At 42.7% G+C, this 20,307-nt stretch overlaps 2 protein-coding genes across 6 annotated transcripts in view; one reads left to right on the top strand and one right to left on the bottom strand.

Annotated features, from left to right (window-relative positions):
- Window positions 1-9,168, bottom strand: part of PHF20L1 (PHD finger protein 20 like 1) — a 56,681-nt gene extending 47,513 nt beyond the window's left edge. For all 5 annotated transcript variants that reach the window (XM_048329104.1, XM_048329101.1, XM_048329103.1 and 2 more), the window contains exons 1-4: window positions 9,085-9,168; window positions 7,959-8,064; window positions 593-764; window positions 370-454 (exon numbers count right to left, since the gene is read on the bottom strand). In XM_048329104.1, coding sequence (XP_048185061.1) covers window positions 370-454; window positions 593-764; window positions 7,959-8,041 — 340 coding nt within the window. In that variant the 5' untranslated portion in view covers window positions 8,042-8,064; window positions 9,085-9,168. The remainder of the gene's footprint in view (window positions 1-369; window positions 455-592; window positions 765-7,958; window positions 8,065-9,084) is intronic.
- A 122-nt stretch (window positions 9,169-9,290) lies between these two features.
- LOC125317398 (dynein axonemal assembly factor 11-like) overlaps window positions 9,291-20,307 on the top strand; it is a 67,508-nt gene continuing 56,491 nt past the window's right edge. The window contains exon 1 of the mRNA XM_048287182.1: window positions 9,291-9,357. The gene's annotated coding sequence lies outside the window, so the exon portion shown is untranslated. The remainder of the gene's footprint in view (window positions 9,358-20,307) is intronic.

Genomic DNA, 20,307 nt, shown 5'->3' with positions numbered 1-20,307 from the left:
AATATTTAATGTGTTCCTTTATTTTCCTATTTCCATTGTTTTTCTTCAATAAAGAGAACTAAAACAATTCTGAAAAATTAAATATAACATTAAATCAACAATAGTACAAAATAGTCCTAAGACTGTGCACAGGAGCTTCTGATAACTGAAGAGACACTAAAAAAAGCATTTTGTCTTCTAGGAGAAATTCCAGTTTTCAACTTTCATACAGATAAAAGATAAACATTTTACTAAATTTGATAAATAGAAACATTTTCACTTAATACTGAGGCAGTGAGGGAAACTTTATAGACATATCACTTTTTTAAGCAGACTAAATCTACAGCACAGCATTTGCAAGCAGACCTTACCAATGGACCACATACATACCCTCTTTATTAATTGCTTCAATCTTTGCAGGGTAATATCGACAGTCTGTCCAACGAGCTAGGACTTCTTCTCCAGGTTTAAAATCCTATTTTAAACAAATTTAGTTATTAATACTTAAATAATTTAGATTTTTTTCCTAAAAATAATTAAACATTATGTGCTAGAGATTTAATGTAGGTAAACAGTTTACAAAAGTCTAAGACAAAATAAATGTGCCACTTACAACAAATTCTTCATCATCCTTCAGCCCCTCTTTCCTTAATGCTGGTCGCTCCAAAGGTCGCAACCTATTGCTGTCCCAGTAAATCCACTCATCGTAGCGATGGCTCCAGCGTTCAAAATGCACCAACATCTTCCCCTCTTCATAATCTATCTTCTCAATTCGAGATGGATACCTGGAGTGTTAAACACAAACTGGTAAGTGTCAAGGGTTTGTTTCTTGGTTTAGATACAACAGTGGCTACATGAACATTCAGAAAGTTGTATTAACGCTTTGTACTGAAAACTCTCCAGGTCTGAAAAAGGCTAATTTGATAGAATAACATAGGATCAAGAATCTATACACAATAGCGAAAACTGGAATCAGGCAGAATTCTGCTCCTTCTGCCCTTCACAGAAGTATTGAAACAGATTCAAAAGTGCAAAGAATCTCCTAAAAAAAAAAAAGAAAGTTAATTGCATCACTAATTTTTTTACCAGCATTTATATTAGGGCTGCTCTAAAGATGATTACACGTGTATGGAAAAGAAGACCACACAAAAAGGACAGCTGCCTTTAACTTTCACAACATGTTTTTCTAACCAAGTGCTACTGTGGAGCAGTAGTAAAAGAGCAGAGTTTGAGCGACCAATTTCCAGTCCTACTGCAAATTCTTTAGCTAGAAAGGCAACTGACATATATACAGGAAACCTGTCAACATAATCAATTTTGAATGAAATCTCTCCAAAATACTGATTGTGCTGTTAAAGGAGTCTCTAACACTATGTTCTGACTAAAATGTAAGTTTTCAGGAAGTACAGGCTTTCCTTATCTTAGTGACTCGACCTGCACCTTAAAACAAAACGTGTCAGTCTCTTCTTTTCTCCTGTCCTACTTCTTCAACTGCAGTGATGCATACAGCTTCCTAACATTTAAGTATCTCAGGAGCTGCTGATTAATAAAATCTCTCTGATTTTCTAGGTTACTACTGCAGTCACATTTCACCCTCACATCAGAATTCAGAGACAGTGCAAGCTCTTGTTGCATTTCTCTCATCCATATATTTCAGAAATGCTAAATAATATTATACCCATTTTTTAAGACCCCAGCTTTTTCTCACTGAACTTCAAAAAAACCCCACAAAGTCTTAGTCTAAAAGTGCAGATTCTCATTTGCCACTCTACTAACAACAAAATCTTTTTCAAGACAGTTTTCCAAGTCTTTTTTCAAAGAAACAAGATCAATGTCTCTTCCCCCTCTAAAGCAGACTGACAACAACAATCTAACAAGAATAGTGAAGCTGATGATCTACTGCATTAAAACAGAATGTAAAACTCGTGGGTCAAACCTGTATCCCAGCAGCAGCATACTGGTTTAACTTTGAACAAGGCTTCAAGAAAAGAAGTCAGCCATGAGATGGTTTTCCTAAGCTCTGCCTCTGATTATACTTTCTAAGTCCATATGCTGCTACACTTAGAAATTGTATTATAAAGTTTCTAATTTTTTTCATCTTCCAGAGTGTTCCAATTTCAGACTTCTTATAACTTGACACTAATCCTCAACATAAGCAGGAAGAGGAGCAAAGCAGAGGAGAAAGTAAAGTTACGGTTACTACTGCTCTTACAGCAAGTGTTACCTAAAGGAGTTCAAAGTAGAAGGATGACACAGAATGTATTTAACAGAGGGAAGGAAGGAAAAACACCAGAAAAGCAACAGGAGAGAAAGTTCATTTTGCAGCAATAAGAAATGAGAGTGTGCTTCAGTAGTGAAATGGAAGCCAAGAACGGTGGTGCCCTTTCCCAGTAGAGTTAGAAATCTTAGGTTTATCACATGCCAGCCAGTGATGCAAAATCATGGTTGTTTTACAAAATTCAGGGCCAACCAGCTAAAAGAGAATTCTCCTTTTCCTACACATCTCCAGTGCAAACACTGTTCCCATTATGGCACGTCCCTATAGCAGTTCCCTTGTTATGGCCAGGAGCTTTCTCTGGTCAGCAGCAGCCAAGTCACCATTCCAAGCACTGTGTGAGAAGACAACAGAAGGGATAAACTGGGAAAACACAGCACCGTCCTGGAAAGAGAAAACCACGTAAGAGGGGAAAGTAAAATACAGACCACAGTTTAGAGACAAATATTTTAAAATGAAGCTAATTATAAAGATGATTCCACAAGCCAAGAATCAGGACATTATTACAGATAGAATCAAAAGAGAAAAAGTTAGCATCAGTTAATAAAAGAATATATACAAAATATTAATTCTTACTAGAGATCACTTTAGATAAGAAATGAAGCTCAAGGTATTTATAGGTTAATTTCTCTCTGCTAAGTACAATTTCTACTGTCAAAGTCTTTCTAGAAGTCCATGATATATCCTTAGAGATGGAACCACCCAAGCCATATGCAATTGGTTATTAGGCAACCCAAACACAACTTTGTATTTAGCAACAAGCTATTACCCTCAACACCCACTAAATTTAGCCACACAATGTGCCACAAATATGTACAAACTGTAATATTTCACAACACTGATCCCACAGCGGAAAAGAGCAGAACATAGGTATTGCAGAATTTACTCTTGCAAATTATCCCCTACACAGAAAGATCTTTCTGGTGTTTTTTGTACTTCTACTGAAAAGAATCAATTTCATAAATTAAAAAATTAAAAAGCTTAATATGAAGACAATTACATCTCATACACATCAGATATTTTATGAAGAAGTTCCTTCCATCGCAAAGTTACAAGTAGGCATTTGAAGAAATACCACAAAGGGGATATAAATATCATTCTTTACAGTATCAAAGCATAATAATATCTAAGGCCAAACCAACTTTCCGGTCAGGTTAATTCACCCAGCAAGTACGCCACACTAAGTCATCACAATGAAACTGATGCACAAACAGATTTGCCAACATTTCATCAGCACAAACCAGAAAAACACACTCTAAAAATTTTAGGGGAAAGGCTTTACTTTTCACAAAATAAATAAAACAAACAAACAAACAAACAAGACTCAAACAGACCAACACATTGACATTCAATAGTCAAGGTGTTCCTTTTATGGGAAGAAACAATATCCTGCTAATTTTGGGTGTGCTTTTGCAATAGGGTGCTGAAAAGAGTATATAATAATCACAAATGAAGTTACATCCAAAATTCAGGGGGGGTTGTTCTTTTTTTTTAAAGAAAGTACAAGAGAACCGTTGTTAGCCAATGTTATCTGCCCAGTTTACAAATTGCATGCCCTCCATTCTCAGGTTCCAATCTTGGTGATTCCAACCCATTAGTATTATGCAGTATTTTTGGAAAGCCTCAGAATTTGATATGGCTTTAGAAACTTATACTATGAAGCCCTGATCAGGCAACAATAGTGTTCTAACATTTATACAATAAAAAATAATTGGAAACATCCCACTTCACTTCTTGACAGTGTAAAAAAAAAACCAAAACAACAAACCAAGTATTTTTTTCCAATGCACTCAACACACATTAATAGCCACAGAGACAGCACTTTTCATTTTACATCATCCTTTTAACCCTTCAAAAGTGACAAAAAGTTGTGAATTGTCCTGTGAAATGGGACAATAGACATTTCAGACGGTAAAAAAGAATGCAAAAACATTAGTAAATTTGCCCAAGTTTGCACCTACAAAGTCTACAAACACACACATACTTCTTGCCTTTGCAACACTAGTATAAAAAGTGTTTCCTTCTACCTCATAGAGGAAATAAAACCGAACACCCTCCGTTCTGACTTCTCACAAGTAGTGTTCTGGTGTCTGCAAAATCTGCACCTATTTCTAGGTCCCCACATCTATTATACATGTACTGTATATTAAATATAAAGCAGAGTCTTCACTCCCCCCTTATAAACACCTGTCAGGCAACACAGTCAACTGAAATTCAAAGCAAGGACTGTACCAAGTAAGATTTCTCAAAGTCTTACAGGGAAAAGGCTTCCTCCATACTGGGGGGGAAAAAAAATCCATACAGATAATCAAATATACCAAGAGCAAGTACTGTTGTTCTGACAACTAACCTGTTTTAGAGAGCTGTTTCCATTCCAGAAACAAGGGCCATGTGTCTGTACTTCATTACCTAACTTAAGAGTTTAGATCGAGCAAATTAGTAAAGACTGTGGTCTCAGGAAAACAACCGGGTTTTTTTCAAATCAGTATCTGCTGCTTACAGGACAACCAGTAGAGAGCTAGAGCCAAAAAAACCACAAGAAAGCATTAAAAAAGGAAGAGATGCATCTTTAAATACATCAGCTTTGCAAGGACAGTGTCCTACTTGTGGGAGCTGACAGCTTAAGAAATGTCTTACACCCAGACATGCACTTGCAGGTATGTGCAGCTTTACCGCTTCTTCATTTGCTGTGTCAGTGAGAAGCAGAAGGGGGTGTATGCATATGTATCAGTTTTTGTATGAGATCCCAGGGGAATTCAAACTGAAAGCAACCTCAGAAAGCCTCTAGTCCAACCTCCCACTCAAAGCAGGGTCAGCCATGGCAACAGGCCAGGTTTTCCAGTGTTTATCCATCCCAGTCTTGAAAACCTTCTATGCTGGAGACTCCACAAACTCTTCAGCCAACCTGATCCACTGCTTGACTGTCCCACAGGGAAAAAGATTCTCCTCAAATATAGTCTGAATCTCTCATTTCAGTTTGTGCCTGTTGTCTTGTCCTGTAACTACCTGTAGGTTTTGGCTAAGTCTTGCTGATGACAGCCTTGTAGGTATTGGAAGGCTGATAGTGGGATTTCTGAAGCCTTCTCCAAGCTAAACAAGTCATTTCCTCACTCTTTCTTTGTAGATCATACACTCCAGCCCGATCATCTCATATACTGAATAATTTTCTATTTTATAATTTTCAATCCCATCTCATTTATTATCTGCTGACAGATGATCATATCAGTTTCGATTAGAGCTGCAGTTCATAGTTTCCTTTAGTGAATTTATATGGAACAAGTGGTACAAATTCTTTATTCAAGATGATCCCCTGCAACAGCATAACTGATAAAGCAGCAATTGCAGTTACCCCCACAATACAGCAAAAATAAACACAGTCATTGACAGCCTGTCCTTGCTGACCAGTTTGACCAGGCTTTCTTCTACTCTGTCATGGTACATGACAAATGATACCAGTGATCCAAACACTGTCTGCAAAAACTTCATTTAAAACTACAGGACTTTTAAGCAATAAATAGTCAAGGTACACCAATGACATCTTAAAAGTTTACAGAACATAAATAAAACACCAGATGCCATCAGTTGAATTTCAGCAACTAATACACAGTTGAAAATTTAAGACCTGCAGAAGTACCTCAGCAAACAAAACCATACTTTACTTGTATTTTTTCTTACATCCTCTAGAAGCCTTTCCTCATTAACATTTTAACTAGTCATGATCATAAGATGACAGCAAGCTTTCAGAAAAATGGAGAGAAAATATTAAAACCCTTTCAAAGGCTATTTGTCAGCAAGTGTTCTCAATTAGTCACTTGTAGAAAGACTGAGCTAAGCAATACCAATGCTCTTCAATTTGGCTTTTGTTAAAAAAATAATAAAGAGATTTCATGTAAGTTCAGCAAGTTTATTTTCTTTGAAGTATGTATTTCTGCATGCAAATGAGGGGAATGCATACAGATTATATATAGAAAAAATTTAAAAAACATCCACCAACCCCTTATGCAACAGAAAGCCAACTAAGAAAAATCCCATAAACTATCATTGCAACCCTTGACACCCTAATAATAGCTCAACAGTAGAATTTCTGTCACAAGGAATTTGGTTTTGTATTATTAGTTCATTTTGTATTACTAGTTCATTTGAACTAGAGTCCTGTTGCCATTGTTGCTGCAACTGCTAAATTTTCGTATTAACTTTCTTCTGTATATGGCACCACAAAAGTTTACATGCATTTAAACTTGACCTGGATCTACCTGGTGGTACAGATGATAAATCAATTCCTGGAAAGTTCAGGATAAATTCTGTTCTTCCTGAAAACACCCAGCAACTCAGCTGCAGAGCTTGCGACATGGCTCATGCCTGACAACCCAAACCTAGACAAGAATTCCAGCACTGACATGCAACGCTTCCCTGTGAAAAGGCTGGGCAGGTCTGACACAAACTATACACTGGAAATTCAGTGACATTTTTTGATTCAATTCAGCTGAAGCTATTTTTACATATTTATTTTTGTTACCTGATTACTTTAACCAACTATTTTTAGTCACAGAAGATGCTACAAAAAGTTTTACTGCATTATTTGGATGTTTTCCTTATCCTGCCATTCAGTTACAGAATCAGCATGCTGAAAACCCACTCTACAGCAACAGGTAAGAACAAGAATGGTTCTGTAAACCAAGTCCTTTAGAGTACATTTATTAAAACAAGCACTTTTCCTATAATTAAAATCAAAGCTCTGCAAATAAGAAGTTTGACCCAACATTTTATACAGAGCATATAACTACTGAAGCAGACATATCAATATGTCAGTAATACACAGACTTCCCTCTCACATCACTTGGAGTTAACAGGATCAGATATTTACAGGAACATGCTGAGCTCTCCAGGAATGCAACAGAAAAGCATTTCCAAGCCCTTATAAATCAGAGAGCAGCTAAGAAAAAACTTCTGAGTAGAAGCATCAACTACTTCTGTCACCTACTTTAACAAAACCAGGGATTTTTCAAACTAGCACGGCCAGGACACACAATCAAATTAGCCTACTAGCTTTAATAAAATTTTTACTAACAATTTATTTCATCAGAACAGCTCCTTTCACAACACACAGGCTGGGCAGCATGATCCTTGTGCCCACAATTTCAATTTTATAGTCTTTGAGCTCACAATACACCTGGGTGGTTGCAGAGTCACAGTTCTAAGCACTTCGTTCCTCCAGCTGTTTGATACAAACACAACTGTACCTGCCTATCCCATGAACTCCAATTCAGGATATGGGTTTTTTTCTAGAATCAGTTTTGTGAACCTGTCAAGTATGACAACTGAATACGAAACAACTCCCCTTGCATGCCTTCAAATGAAAACAAAAGAAGTCTTTGATCATGAAGTTTGCATATTGACACCCCGATCACCTCGGCCATGACACTGAATTACACACTACTCCAGAAAGGCTCTTTGCTTATTACAGCCACACAAGTCACTAAGAGCAAATACACAAAAACCCATAGAAAAGTTTAGCTCCATTTCTGAAGAGGGAATATTTTCCTAAAACCTAACGGTTTTAACAGACTTAGCTGGAAATTCATAAAGTTCACATGTGGAAATTGTCAATTAATAAGTGCACTGATTTTTATAGTACGTTATCAAAGCACACAAACTACACAAAATGATTATGCTCTCAGCAAATACTACATAATGTCTTCCGTACCATTTTTGTAAATAGTCCAGTGCCTCCAAACGAGCACCAATTTCAAATGTGATTCCAGGACGATTTGGAGGCTTTTTACTCATCTTGATATTGTCTTTTTCACGACCTTTGAAGGAAGGAAAAAAGTTGCATTAAAACACATTATGTTGTTTAAAATGTGACAGCAAATATATTCCAGAGAGTGAAAAGATGCAAAATTTTGATCCTGACTTTGTATTAACTGCTTAGTTTACAGAAATACAGTTGAGGCCCAAAACAGGGATCAAGAAACATTCACATGTACTTTTATTCCGATTTCTTTCCCTATGAAAAAAATCTGTTATCAACCTTAAGTCAAAAAATAAGAAGAAAAAGCCCATAGTGCTCATCTCTGGAACTATACTAAACTGTAATTCCTTGGCATCCTTTTAGAGCAAAATTTTAGTTTACCTATAGTCAACATGCATGCTCTGTTCGGTTGTGGAAAAGGCCAAGAAAAACTTACCAAAAACAGATAAATCTGGTCTAAAGGACAAGTAAGGTGAAATTAGCACAAACAAAAATAAACAAAAACCCGTCTTGAGTTTTTCTATGCATTCTGAAGTCGCACTCATAGCACTGAGTTTCAGTCACAACTGGCTTCTAATTTTATTCTGTAGCTCAGTCACTATCAAAAAAAAAAAAAAAAAAAAAATCACTTCTCTGTGCAACTACTGTCACTATCACCGTGACTTTCTTCGTTGCTCCCTGTACCACCCCAAGCCTACTTGCCGAGCAGGAGTGCCGGGATGCAGGGTCGGAACCTCCCTGCTCCGCACCGCGGGGGAGCGACACCCGGCCCCCCGTTCTCCGGGGTGCTCCCCTAGAAGCGCCGGGAGCGCGGAGACACAAAGGCTCCAGCCCAGCCAGGCTCGGAGCGGGAGGGCCGCGGCCCGGCGGGGGCTCAGCGCTCGGCACAGCCGGGGGAGGCCCTGCCGGACCCCCGGCCGCGGGCGGGGCCCGGCGCGGGCAGAGCCACGGGCGCCGCCCCGCCAGGCCCGGTCGCCGTGCCGGGGGCGCCGGAGCCGCGCCGCCCGCGCCCCGCCCGCGCTCCCGCCGCATTCCCCCCTCGCTGCCCCCGCGACGCCCCCCCGTTCGCAGCCCTTACCGCCCGCTCGGCTCGCACGGGGCCCGGCGCGGCTGCCGTGGGGTGTCCGGCACGGCCGCCCCTCACCGCCCCATCCTGCCCGCGCCCCGCACGCGTCACCGCCGCGCGACGCGCCCCGCCCCCGGCACGTGACCGCGAGGGGCGGGGGGCGAGCGAGACAAAGAGCGGCGGCCCCGGCGCTGGGACCGCGGACGCTGCTACGGGCACAGCGCCACAGCCTTCCCCGCCGCACACTGCCAGCCTCCGCCACAGAAACAGCGGAGAGCGGAAAAGGTGGTTAATTAAGGAATTGGAGCCTTTTTCTTGCTGGGAAAGGCTGAGGGAGCTGGGACTGTTCAGCCCCAGAAGAGGCGGCTGAGAGGGGACCTCATGCAGGAGTATCTGAAGAGAGGGTGCCAAGAGGATGGATCAGGCTCTGCTCAGTGGTACCAAGTGCTCGGTGGTACTAAGTAATGGGACAAGAGGGAACGGGCAGAAACTCATATGCAGGAAGCTTCACCTGAATACCAAGAGCTTTAGTGTGCAGTGACCGTGCACTGAAACAGCTTGCCTAAAGAGGGTGTGGCGTCTCGCCACTAATTCAGGTGGACACAATCCTGTACAATGTGCTCGAGAATGACCCTGCTTAAGCAGAGAGGTTGGACCAGATGACCCCCTACTGTCCTTTCCAACCTGACCAATTCTGTGACTTTGTGATTCTCTGAGAGGGAGAAAAAAGATTCAGGGCAGTCACTGAGATGGTCACGGAGGTGCCACAGCCTGTGGCTGGTGGCCACAGGGCAGCCCAGGCCAGGCAGCTGGCTCACAGTGGCCTGCCTTTGCCTCTGTTTTTTACTCATGACAGCAGCTTCATCTGACCCACAGACTTTCTCACTTTTATACATCCCAGCCTCCCCCTATGCTGCTGAGAGCAGGGTGAGTGAGCAACTGGGTGGGTGCTTGGCAGCTGGTGCGACCAGCCCACTGCTGTCCCTGTGACACCCAGTGTTGTGGTGACTGGTCTGTTGCTGTTTGCTGTGCTGCTTATCATTGTGTTCTGCTCTGCCTGGGAGACCTGTGATAAAGGCAATGACCACGAGCCAAGTCAGCCCCTGCATTGCTGCCATCCCAGTGCTCAGGGAACCATCTCATGGAGGTTTTCCTTCTCTTCTTCTCCAGGATAGATGTTCCCAAGCTTGTAATGGCAAGATCAGCATCATCACATCCCCATGGATGTGATCAGTAAAATAAATGTCAAGTTTCCACCAACTAATAAAAAGGCTTTCCTAGGCATAGTGTATTTCTGGAAAGTGCATGTTCTGTGTAACAGTCAGCTTGTGAGTCCTTTCCATTAAGTGACCTTTAAGAACTTTTTTAAGTGTTTTGAGTTTGTGTGGCAAGATTTTGGTAGTGGGGGGCTTCTGTGAGAAGCTGCCAGAAGCTTCCCCCATGTCTGACAAGAGGCAATGCCAACTGGGTCTAAGATGGATCCACTACTGGCCAAGCCTGAGCTCATCAGCATTTTGCCTGTGATGGTAATTGATGAGAGGAATGATCTTAGGATCTTGCCCTAGGAGCCCTTTGTTATATTTTCTCTCCCCTGTCCATTTGGGAAGGGCAGTGACAGACTGGCTTTGGTGGGCAGCTGGTGTCCAGACAAGGTCACTAAACAGCAGCAGGACAGACAGGACAGTTTGTTTGGTAGCCCTTGGGCCTGTCCAGAGAGTACCAGCTGTAAGAAACTCTGTGTTCACCTGGAGCCTCTGACAGAAAACACCTGGAAAGACCCAAGGTTGACCTCTGGGGTTCTGGAGCTGAGGGTGTCAAGGGTCTGAGATGTACTAGATGTTCGTAGGAAGGGGCACCTCTACACATAATACAACTGAAGCTACATGGAGTAAGGGGGTAGGATTGATCACACAGTGGGCTCAGATGAGGCAATCCTGTGCCCTTGAATACTGAAAGAGGTCACCACTGAGCCAGGAGGCAGAGATTCCAGAGCATCATCTGAGGAGGTGGCTCAAGCTCAAAAGTATAATAAATAGCAGAAAGTGAAAGGCAATATGCTCTGTTCACCAGTGCATCCTGTTGTGTTGTGCAAAACCATCTGATGTGGAAAGCTACTGGGTAGAGCGCAAGTCATGGACCAAATTAATTGATTGGACTTGTATGGACATTTGGGGGATGTCCCACAGACTAAGGGAATGACATCTGTGCCTATGTCACAGGACAAGGAGGGGGGTCATGATTGACGGTGATGTTGGTAACACACCAGGTGTGGTGGCTGTTGCTGAATAACACTTGCACAGCGTCAGGGCTTTTTTTTTTTTTTTCTTCACTCATCTTCCTCAGCAAGTAGGCAAAGGATGGGCAAGAGACTGAGAGGGGACAGAACTAAGACAGTTGACCTAAATTGGCCAAAGGGATGTTCCATGCCATAAAACATCGACCTCAGCAAGAAGACGTGGGGCAGAAGAAGAATGGTGGGACATTTTTCTTCCAAGGTGACCATTGCTGGGAGATGGAGGTGTATAGGTCTGCTGGTGGGAAGTGCTGAGTGCTTGCCTTTGAATTGCTTGGGGGATTTTTGGGCTGGGTTGTTTGGTTTAGGGGTTTTTGCTTTCCTTCATTTATTAAACTGTCTCATGCAAATCTGCAGACATTTCTGGGGGTGCTGGTCGACAGTGGCTGAACATGAGTCAGCAGTGTGCCAAGAAGAACAGTCAAGGCATCCTGGCTTGCATCAGAAATAGTGTGGCCAGCAGGACTAGGGAATGAAATTGTCCCTCTGTACTTGGCACTGGTGAGGCCACATCTTGAATCCTAGGCTTAGTTTTGGGCGTCTCACTGCAAGAAAGGCATAGAGCTGCTGGAATGTGTCCAGAGAAGGACAGCAGAGCTGGGGAAGGGTCTGGAGCACCAGTCTGATGAGGGGCAGCTGAGGGAGCTGGGGGTGTTCGGCCTGGAGAAAAGGAGGCTCAGGAGGGACCTTATCACTCTCTACAACTCCCTGAAAGGAGGCTGGAGCCAGGTGGGGGTTGGTCTCTTCTCCCAGGCAACAAGTGATAGGACTTGGAAAAGGCCTCAAGGTGTGCCAGGGGAGGTTTACATTGGGTATTAGGAAAAAATTCTTCACAGAAAGGGGGGTCAGGCATTGGAACAGAGTGCACAGGGAAGTGATTGAATCACCATTCCTCAGAGCATTCAAAACACATGTGGATGTGGCAGTGGAGGGCATGGGTTAGTGGTGAACAGAGTGGTTCTGGGTTAATGGTTGAACTCAATTATCCTAGAGTTCTTTTCCAACCTTAACGATTCTATAATTCTCACTTTTGTTCTCCCCATTCTCTTCCCTATGCCACTGCCGGGGGAGTGAGCAAGTGGCTGTGTAGGCGTTTGGCTGCTGTTCAAGGTCAACCCATCTGCTTCATTTAGTCCCCAGGAGGCTGCCTCCCACTTAAGGAGTCTTTATAGACAGACTGTTCAGTAGGATATTTTAGAGTATTTGCTATGATATTTTTTTTCCTCCCTAGATTTTCCCTTGTTACCATTTTCTGGAAGGTGGTGGCAAACAGAAGAGACTGAAGGAAGAAGGTAGCTTGAAGAAAAACACAGGAAACAAAATAAGAAAACAAAGAAAAAAGGAAAGGAAACTAGAAGATTTTTTTCTTTTTTTCAGTAAAAAAGTTGCCATTGCTTTCATTTGAATTCTCCAGCTCTTACTATCCTGAGTGTAGTTTTGATGCAAGCTTTGGTTTAGAGGGTTAAAGGATAGTGAAGGTTGTTGTGTAAGGAATGAGCTCTCTTTGAGTGGCAATGAATGTGCAGCATCAGAGTAGTTAGAAAAGTGGAGGTGCTTCTGTCCAAGGAGAGGGAATGGGGGAAGATAAAAGAGGCAGTGAGGATGGGGCTGGGTACATGGGGGTCACTGAATCACGTTCTTTACTGCTGGAGGCTGAGTTGTGCCATGGTGTGAGATGACTCAGAGCAGTGTGTGGCACCTTGAGCATCACCTCACTGCTGAGGCTTTGGGAGAGGGAGGCAGAGCTGACAGGAGATGGCAGAGGCACAGCAAGCCCCAGGTATTGATTAATATGGACTAAAAGCACATCTGCACACACAAAAGAGCACAGGACGACAAGCCCATATAATCCCCTGCCCTGGCAGTTCCCAGGAGCAATCAGCCCATCAAAGGCCCATTTCCACAAGCTCAGAGGAGCACAGGGACAAATGGCAGGTGGGAACCAAATTAAAGACTTAGAGGAAGGGACACCGAACGCAGGGTGCCATGTGTGACTCCTACCACACTGCCTTCAGAACTGCAGAAGTCCACTTGAGGTCCAGCAGTACAGGGCAGCATTTCCTTGCACTATTATCAAAACATTTAGGAAAACAAGGAGCCCCAGCCAGTGTCCCTGTTTCTTTGCTGCCATTTCATGTACACCCACCCCTGCCCTGCTGTAGCCCACAGGCACCCACAGCCCCTACTGGCCCTGGCTTGCCTATGCCAGTGCCTCCCCACCTCTGCCCATGGCCCAGGACCCCCTTTCAGCTACACTGTTCCACCATAAAGCCAGCAAGGAGCAATTTTGGCCAAGATCTTTTTTTAGTCTTTTAGCACAAAACCATATCTGATATTTAGTCTTGTCTCCTAGGAAAACAGGGCCTACGTGGCTGCATTGCCTCTCTGCTTTCCATTTTCCCTTTCTTCACTTACTTCTATCTTACTTCAAACTTGACACAGAGAGAGAGAGAGATCTCATCACATTATCCCAGTCTTTTCTGTTAAAATGCTCAGCTGGGCAGGGAAGGGTGACTGAGTCGACCTCTCCATGATGGAAAGACTCAATGGTTATTTTCCTTCAGACCTGAGCATTACAAGACAGAGATGCAGGAAAAGAAATTTCACTATTTCTGCTCCTCACAAAATTTGGTGTTTAATCTTGTCACGAAGCATGTCTTCAGCTTTGTCATGAATATACAGACCATAAATTGGAAACCAAACTGGATAGGAGATTTTATATTGCCAGTCAGTGACTCACTGAGACTTGGAGGGGGGGAGAGAGGATTTCATAATCAGCTGAGCATGAGCTCATGATGTGCTGTTGATGGTGAAAAGACTAATGCAGTCTTTGCAAAGCACATGCACATGGAAACACAGAGTAGGAGTAGAGAGGTGACATTATTGCTGCACTTGGCACCAGTATGTTGTTATTAAAATAACTAACTGTTCAGAAAACCCATCCAAAAACTGGAAGGGTTCAGGAAAGGTCTGGGAGAATGATCAAACACCTAGGGAAAGAAAGATATTATGGTGAAAATGCCAGACATCAGCTTGTTTATTTTGCCATTTGTTTTTTCTTGTGGGCAATTGGGTTAGTCCATAAAAGAACTACTTTAAATGTCAGATACTGCAATTGTGAGGTGACAGTCAACAGAATAAAACTTCACTGTTGTTTTTACTCTTATTATAGTAGAAAGGCATATTTAAAATTACTGCTTGTGCTTGTATTCAAACGGTGTCTGCACAGCTTCAGTCTAGCAAACATGCAGCAGCACCTCTGCCCTGCTCTATCCATCTGCATAGGCAGCTTGGTTGTGGCCTGGCTCTGCTCTGTCACCATCTATCCTTTTCCTGCCACTTCCTTGGTCTATTTTGGGTCCATATCCGACATCAAGCTACTATGGCCCCCTTTTCAGTTTCTCTGCCCTTCTTCTTCTTTCATCCCAGAAACTCCCTCCCCTCCAGAAATTCCTCCTTCCCCCTGTGACTATTTCCATTCTCTCACCAAACACTTCTCTTTCCCTGTTAAAGCCCTAAATTTTCCAGATGCTGGGAAATACCCTGAAGTGAAAGAGTTTTGAAGCATCTGGCCTTGTATGAGAAAAGAAAGTCACTAACACCCATTGCCATGGACGCCATACAAAACAGTAACCCTGTGGGTTTGGGACATCAACCCCATCTTTTTCTAGTTTTGAAAGATAACTGAAGCTGGACTGAATTGCTCAGTAGTTCTTTGCCTTTGATTCTGCCAGTGGTTTCTCTCAGAGAACTGGCTCTTTGCTCACAGGTGTTGTGTTTCACTGCATGCTGGGGAGGTGACATGAAGCTGTAAAGCAAAGTAAGTTTCCCTAATGGCAGTATTTCAAGGGTGAAGTACAGTAAGGTGAGAATGCTAAGGAGTGAGACCTGGTAAATCCAGGTGGGTAATGAAATTTGCATTTAGCAGGTAGTTCTAGCATTAGTGAAAGGGTCCCAAGTCCACGCAAAGAAAGGGAAGGAAGAGCATACACTGATATTTGATGGGGTTAAAGGAAATGCTTGAAGCAGAAGTTGCTGCTCACCAGAGTGATACCACCTGATGCTCTGCATAGCTGGAAGGCAGCTTTGGATGCAGGCAGCTTTGCTGTGTCATGTTACAGCCTCACTAAACCACTTTCTGTGTATCGTTTGATATTTCTTGGGGGCACATGGAATAGTCGCCATGCTATGAATATTGTTTTGCTATGAATGTTAGACCTCTTGGGATGTAATTGTGCTTTTGTCTCAGAAAGAGACAAATTGCTGTGCAATGTGTCACTTACTTCTGCCTTTCATATTGCAGCCATATGTCTTGGATTGTGTTTTGGTTTTAGAGGAGATTCTGTAGATTGGAATACATCAGTAAATATTTTACTGAATTTTTATTTAAAGCCTTGATGAGATCAGTGCTGAACAAAAGCTGTAGTAATAATATCTGCTCTATGCACTGATTTCCTAGATTATTTCCATATGAGATTAAAATGCAGTATACACTTTATGGTGGATCAACAAAGTACTTGACTCACAAACATATGCCAGTGGGAAGCTTTTCATGGTCTGCATTTCTGAGAGCTGGCTTCTGGGCGGACAGAATTTGCAACTTGTGTTGAAGGAAAACAGAATTCCAAAACTCATGTGTCTAACCTGGTAGAGTCCAGCAGTGAGAATGAAACAGTACACATCACATCTGCCAGCAGGCAATACCAATCACTTTGTAAAACTAGTGTGATATTTTCCTGTCTCCTTTGTTGTCCCATGTAAACTGGGGTGTCCTCAGGGGCTGAAGGATGATTGTTGACTGTGAGATTAGCTCTTTGTGCCCAACCCTGCCTGTAAAATGTCTGTAATGTGTTGGTTCACGTGTTCATGGTAGGAGTCATTTGTTTCTTGGTACTTGGCCATTGGGTCTGTGCTGGTGTCACATGGGCAGGTTCCTGGAAGGCTATCAGATTTCTGCTCTCTGTCCTTAATTGCCTTGTAGGCCACACTCAAATTCTTGATCTTTATGCAATGCTGGATGGCATCCAAGCTGTAAAACCACTCTGCCTCCAGTGTGTCATGGTCTTCCACTGGATACTGAGGCTGCCTCTCCCTAGCCATTGAATTAGTCCAGGACATCTGAATCCAGCTGGAAATGGGAGTTGGGCATGGGCAAGGCTGTAAAAATAGCAAACAGTTCCAGAAAGGCCTGTGGACTCTCAGTACAGGCCTCACAAATTTGGACTTTGCTTAAATACTGTTACACGGGCAGAAAGGGACTCAGTCAATGTCAGACTACAGTGGTTATGTACAAATAGAGAGACAACTGATAAGGGGGCTGTGTAAAGAGGCATTTTAAAGAACATTGTATTAGAGCATCACTTCAGTTGTTACTTGTCTTCATTTATGCTTCACTCAGTAGGATTTATTATAGAAATGACCATGACATCAGTATGATCCATATTTTGCCAGTACTATTGTCTCAGGAACCAGTGGTACCAACACCTTTCAACTATAGATTTTCAGTATATGTAAAGCATTCTATGATCCTTTACAATCATGTGTTGGCCAAAAGCCTTCACTGTACATCGGTACAAGACCCTCTGTTCCATGTTGATCACATCAGGGCTGTCATAGAAACCACAGAGGTTCTCAGGTACAGTGGGCAGCAGTGCATGACCACCTCCAGAGGAACACTAATTTTCATTTTGGGACTCAAAATGTCACAAGAAAACTCCCAACCAAAGATGAGATTTTATGTGTCTAGATAGAGTACTGAGAAGGTCCCTAAAGCCCTGTGTATCTGCGTGGCCTGTTCAGCTTTCAACCACCAAGGTGCTGCTATGCAGGTGCTCTGTCCAGCATTAGCTACAGTGACATGGGAGAAAAGGAATATGGGCAATCAAGTCTTCTCCATGTCTTATGGGTTATTCCTGGGTTGGTCACATAGTGATGGTTGGGATATATCTTTTTACACCCTTTAGAGCTGAGAGTCAGCAGTGTCCCCACACTGTCCTACCTGCTTTAGTCCCTGTCCTTTCCCTCTCAGTCTGTGTGTCCTAAAATGTGTCATATAGATTTGTGCTGTGTGATGACCTGTGAGCTTAGGAACCATGGGTGTACACCATTCACACGTCACCTCAAACCTGTTCCCACTCATTCTCCACTCAGACCAGCGACCTATGCATTAATATTTCTAGTCTCTGCAAATAAGATGCTGCTGGAGCACAACTGGCCAACAGCTGACTCTGTCCTGGCTGCTTCTTGTCACTGCACACACTGCAGTGTGCTGATTCATGAACTTTTGCCATTCTTTAAAAATTAAGTCAGACAGCTTTTAGTATAGGTTTGTGTGTTTGTTGCTTTTTTTTAGTGTTTCTGCCTTCTCGTTCTATAACAGTCAGATCTTCTTGTGAGGAAATTTATGAAGAACTCTAATGAGGATTCACCTGAGTTCTGTTAGAAACCTTGACTAAATTCTGCTTTGGCTGATAGAATTGAACCTCTTCCTTTTGTCTTCTTTCTCTGATAAGATAGTTTTCAAAGCAGTACTTTCAGAGGTAGGGTGGGAAAGTTACAGATTCTAATGGAAGCACTTCTTTCCCATGTCTACTTTTACACTGCTTTTATATCATGATGTGGCATTTCCCCATGTCTACATCAGGTTTAGATACCAAGGAAATTTCTCTATGGTACCATATAATAAAGAAGGAAAGAGATACAACACAGACTGGTCATGGCTTTGTACAGAGAAATATCATTGTACATCACAGGCTTACTTGATTAGGTCCTTTTAAAACACTTTTTGTCTATCTGGACTCTGTAGTATAATACAGAAGTAGTTGACATAGCATTGTTGCAGGTAAGCTCTTGGGATCAAAGCAGTATGGGTGTATCAGCAAGCTCAGAGCTAATTCCAAATTTTACAGGTCTATTCATTGCACTTCACCACGCAAATAAGAAATGCCCTCTTTTGCCTGTTTTGCAGGAACAATTAAGCTTAAATAATGAATTTGGGTGGGGGGAAATCAATCCTGGAACTCAGAAAGTCTCTGATAGAGTATGACGGGATTTCCATCTGATAACATTAAAAATGAATTTGTTCCAATTTAAGGCAAATTAATCTTTGTTCAGGCTAATTAATCTTTGTTCATACAGTTGACCTGATAAGATTATTAAAATCATATATGATGTGGCAGTTGTGTAACCTTCACCAAAATGCTAATTTAATGCAGGATCAGCCTTTTCTTAAAACTGAAATAAAATGTCTAGGTTTGTAAGAATTATTTTGTTTTTTAACTACCAGCGTCCCTCAAATATTGTTAAGTGTTTCTGCTGCATAAAGGAATGCACTTAGCTTAAAATGTTATCATTCACAAAGGTGAATTAAAATGGGTTTAGCTTCCCCTTTAGCAAGACTGCAGGCAAGGAAAGTTTCATAGACCTTCACTTTGACCCAGTGGGGCTGCTCAGAGATTCTCCTGACCAGCCCTTCCCCTGTGGGTTTTCTTTTAATTTTTCAATTAATTTTCAGATACCTCAGAATATTTTTTTTTTACTTTTGAGTACTATATAAACAATATCTTGTCACAGATCTGTGATATAGGAAAAATGGCCTGATTTGACAGTCACTGAAACTGGTGGACAATTAAAGGCTGTCAGGTTTCCAGGAGGTTCAAAGAGAATTACAGAAGCATCACATTACTCTCAATTACGTTCAATCAATAAGCACTCTAATCCCTCCACCATGGCCACTCAATTTACTCTACCAGGAAAATACTCTTCCTGAAAATTGTGTATTTTGCATAACAGTGCACTGCATTAAGTTGCGGTGGGCTGTTGAGATGGCTAAATTATGGTGTAATATATGCTAAAAGCTCACCTGCACACTCACAGAGGAGCTCAGAGGGACAACAGTGTGAGGGGGAGCCCAAAGAATTCCCTGCAGCCAGCTGTTCCCATTTCAGGAGCCATCAGCCCATCCAAGGCCTTTCTGATCAGCCAGAGGAGCCCAGGGGCACAAAGGCCAAAGGGAACCTCAATTAGGATTTAAGAGGAAGGGACACTTTGTCTGCTGGGCCTTTCCCAGGTCTGCCCCAGAGGAGTCTCAGCCCTTGTGGCCAGGCATGAGACCCACCCAGATAAGTCAGCACCAGAACACCTTTGGGGTTGGGAGGAGCTGCTGCCTGGGGTGTGGGACACCAGTGTCTCTCAGAGGGCTGCTGAAGACCTGGGGAATCCCAGCCATGTATGGGATGGTCTGTACCACCAACTGGGCTGTGAGGCTGTGGCCCTGAGGGCTCAAATGCAACTGGTGAGACTGGGACCTAGGGGCAGCTGTTGGGCAGATGGAGTGCCTGAGCCCAGCTGCTGGAGGGATGTGTACAGATGTGTGTATCTGTGCATTCTCACTAGTGGACCTCTGCACTGCTCAGCCTTAGAGGTGAGAAGGATGAGGCCGTCAGTGCTGTGTGAGTGCTCTCTCTGTTTGTCCCTGTTGCCTGTGGTGCCCGCTGTGTGTGTCTGTATATAGGTGGTTATAAATGCACTCCTTGCATGTCCCTCCTGAGTGTACCTGCTCAGGCTCAATGCTGGTGGGACCCCAGGCATGGAGGCTGCCCCAGGCACCACCTCTTTTGGACTGTCAGACCCTGCACAATCTGTTGCATCAAAAGCAGGGTGAGCCTGGGATAAGTGTAGAAAGATGGGTGGTATTTAGTATCGTAATTCTAATTTCCTTCCTTTTGTGGGTTGAATGGTAATGTGTGCCAGAGGCATAAAACTACTTCAAGTAAGCTTGTTGGCGTACTCATTTTATAAAATTTGAAACCTGGTTTGAGGTTTTTATTGTTGAGATGGGGCTTATGGTGGAGTGGGAAATTTGAGGAGCAACAGGGTGGAGAACAAAAAAAAGCTGTATATAAACCCTTGTGTATTACCCATAGTCTAGCACTCACCTATAA

Source organism: Corvus hawaiiensis, chromosome 26 (assembly GCF_020740725.1).
Source record: "Corvus hawaiiensis isolate bCorHaw1 chromosome 26, bCorHaw1.pri.cur, whole genome shotgun sequence".
In the NCBI taxonomy this organism is placed as follows: domain Eukaryota; kingdom Metazoa; phylum Chordata; class Aves; order Passeriformes; family Corvidae; genus Corvus; species Corvus hawaiiensis.
Note: the sequence above shows the minus strand (reverse complement) of the source record. Positions and strands in the feature narration are given on the sequence as shown.